Below are 1,239 nucleotides of genomic sequence, written 5' to 3' on the forward strand. Positions count from 1 at the left end.
GAAGAATCTTATTTTTTTCACTAAAAAAAAAAAAAAGAAGAAAGAAAAGGAAAGAGAAGAAAATAAAAAGCTTATCTAGCCTTTCAAATTTAGGCACATACAAAAGTGCAAATCTGATTGGGAAGCACCTCCCAGTCTTGAAGCTCTCCTTCCATCTTTTTTTTTTTTTTGAATTTTTTTTAGAGTTTGTGTTTGGAAGATCAAACACAAAATTAAACAAAAAAGCAAAAACAAAATCCCTAACCCTAAACAATGAAACCAAAAAGGCTGAACCAAAGCAAAGTCTCATTAGAATTTTTCTTTATGTGTACCAACGACCAACCCGTCCAGCTATATAAAGTTTTGAACTTTATCCTCCTGATTTATTTGTTTAATATTAATAGGACTATAATTAAAGAATAGGATAGGACTATAATTAAACCGCGTTGATTACCTTTTTTTTGTCAAGACGCTAGGAGAAAATATATAGCTTGGAAAGTTCTTTTATTTATTTTAATCATATATTTTTTTTTAATTTATAAATTTTTAATTAATTAAGAAACAAAGGGCAGTCGCTGTAAACAGGCTAATTGTTGTCATTTAAGTTTTAGAGGGAGAAGTTAACTACCAAAACTAAAAATTCATGTCCAAGGAATACAACAACGTCTTAAGAATACAAAAATTCATGTCCAAAGAAACTAATGGTTGTGATTTAAGTTTTAAGCTCTTCGACCACTCTACTTCTAGGAATTTTATCGTCTTTCACAGCCTCAACGTCTTTTAATACAACAATCCCTTCATTCATTTCCTGTTCACCCACAATAACCATCCATGGGATCCTCGACTCTCTAGCACGGTCAATGTGCTTCATCATCCTTTTATTAACAAAATATTCGGCTTTCACTTTGGAATTCCACAGCTCACTTACCAGCTCTGCAGCTAGAGTCAAGTCATCCCCCACAATACTAACTACGACTTCAGTCTTTGTTGCACGTGGTGCCTGCCAAAACACCCAAAAGGAATGAAAGAACTCATCAGCCTCACCCCCAGGGTGCTAGATTATTAAACTTTGAGTTGCTAGTCAAAAATATTAGAAAGTCGAGGATCATATAGGTATATTATTAAGTATTATTATCACCTGGCTCTGGTCTTTCTGTAGCTGCTCCATTATAGCAAATACCCGCTCAATTCCAAGACTAACACCAACTGCTGGAACCTGCTTCGCACCAAACATACCAATAAGGTTGTCATAACGTCCAC

At 34.4% G+C, this 1,239-nt stretch overlaps 1 protein-coding gene across 1 annotated transcript in view; it reads right to left on the minus strand.

Moving 5' to 3' along the window:
• Window positions 1-655: 655 nt before the first annotated feature.
• Window positions 656-1,239, minus strand: part of LOC112041093 (histidine--tRNA ligase, cytoplasmic-like) — a 5,424-nt gene continuing 4,840 nt past the window's right edge. Inside the window, exons 2-3 of the mRNA XM_065760597.1 lie at window positions 1,118-1,222; window positions 656-979 (exon numbers count right to left, since the gene is read on the minus strand). Coding sequence (XP_065616669.1) covers window positions 692-979; window positions 1,118-1,213 — 384 coding nt within the window. The 5' untranslated portion in view covers window positions 1,214-1,222 and the 3' untranslated portion in view covers window positions 656-691. The remainder of the gene's footprint in view (window positions 980-1,117; window positions 1,223-1,239) is intronic.

Source organism: Quercus suber, unplaced genomic scaffold (genome assembly GCF_002906115.3).
Source record: "Quercus suber isolate HL8 unplaced genomic scaffold, Cork oak 2.0 scaffold_373, whole genome shotgun sequence".
Lineage (NCBI taxonomy): Eukaryota > Viridiplantae > Streptophyta > Magnoliopsida > Fagales > Fagaceae > Quercus > Quercus suber.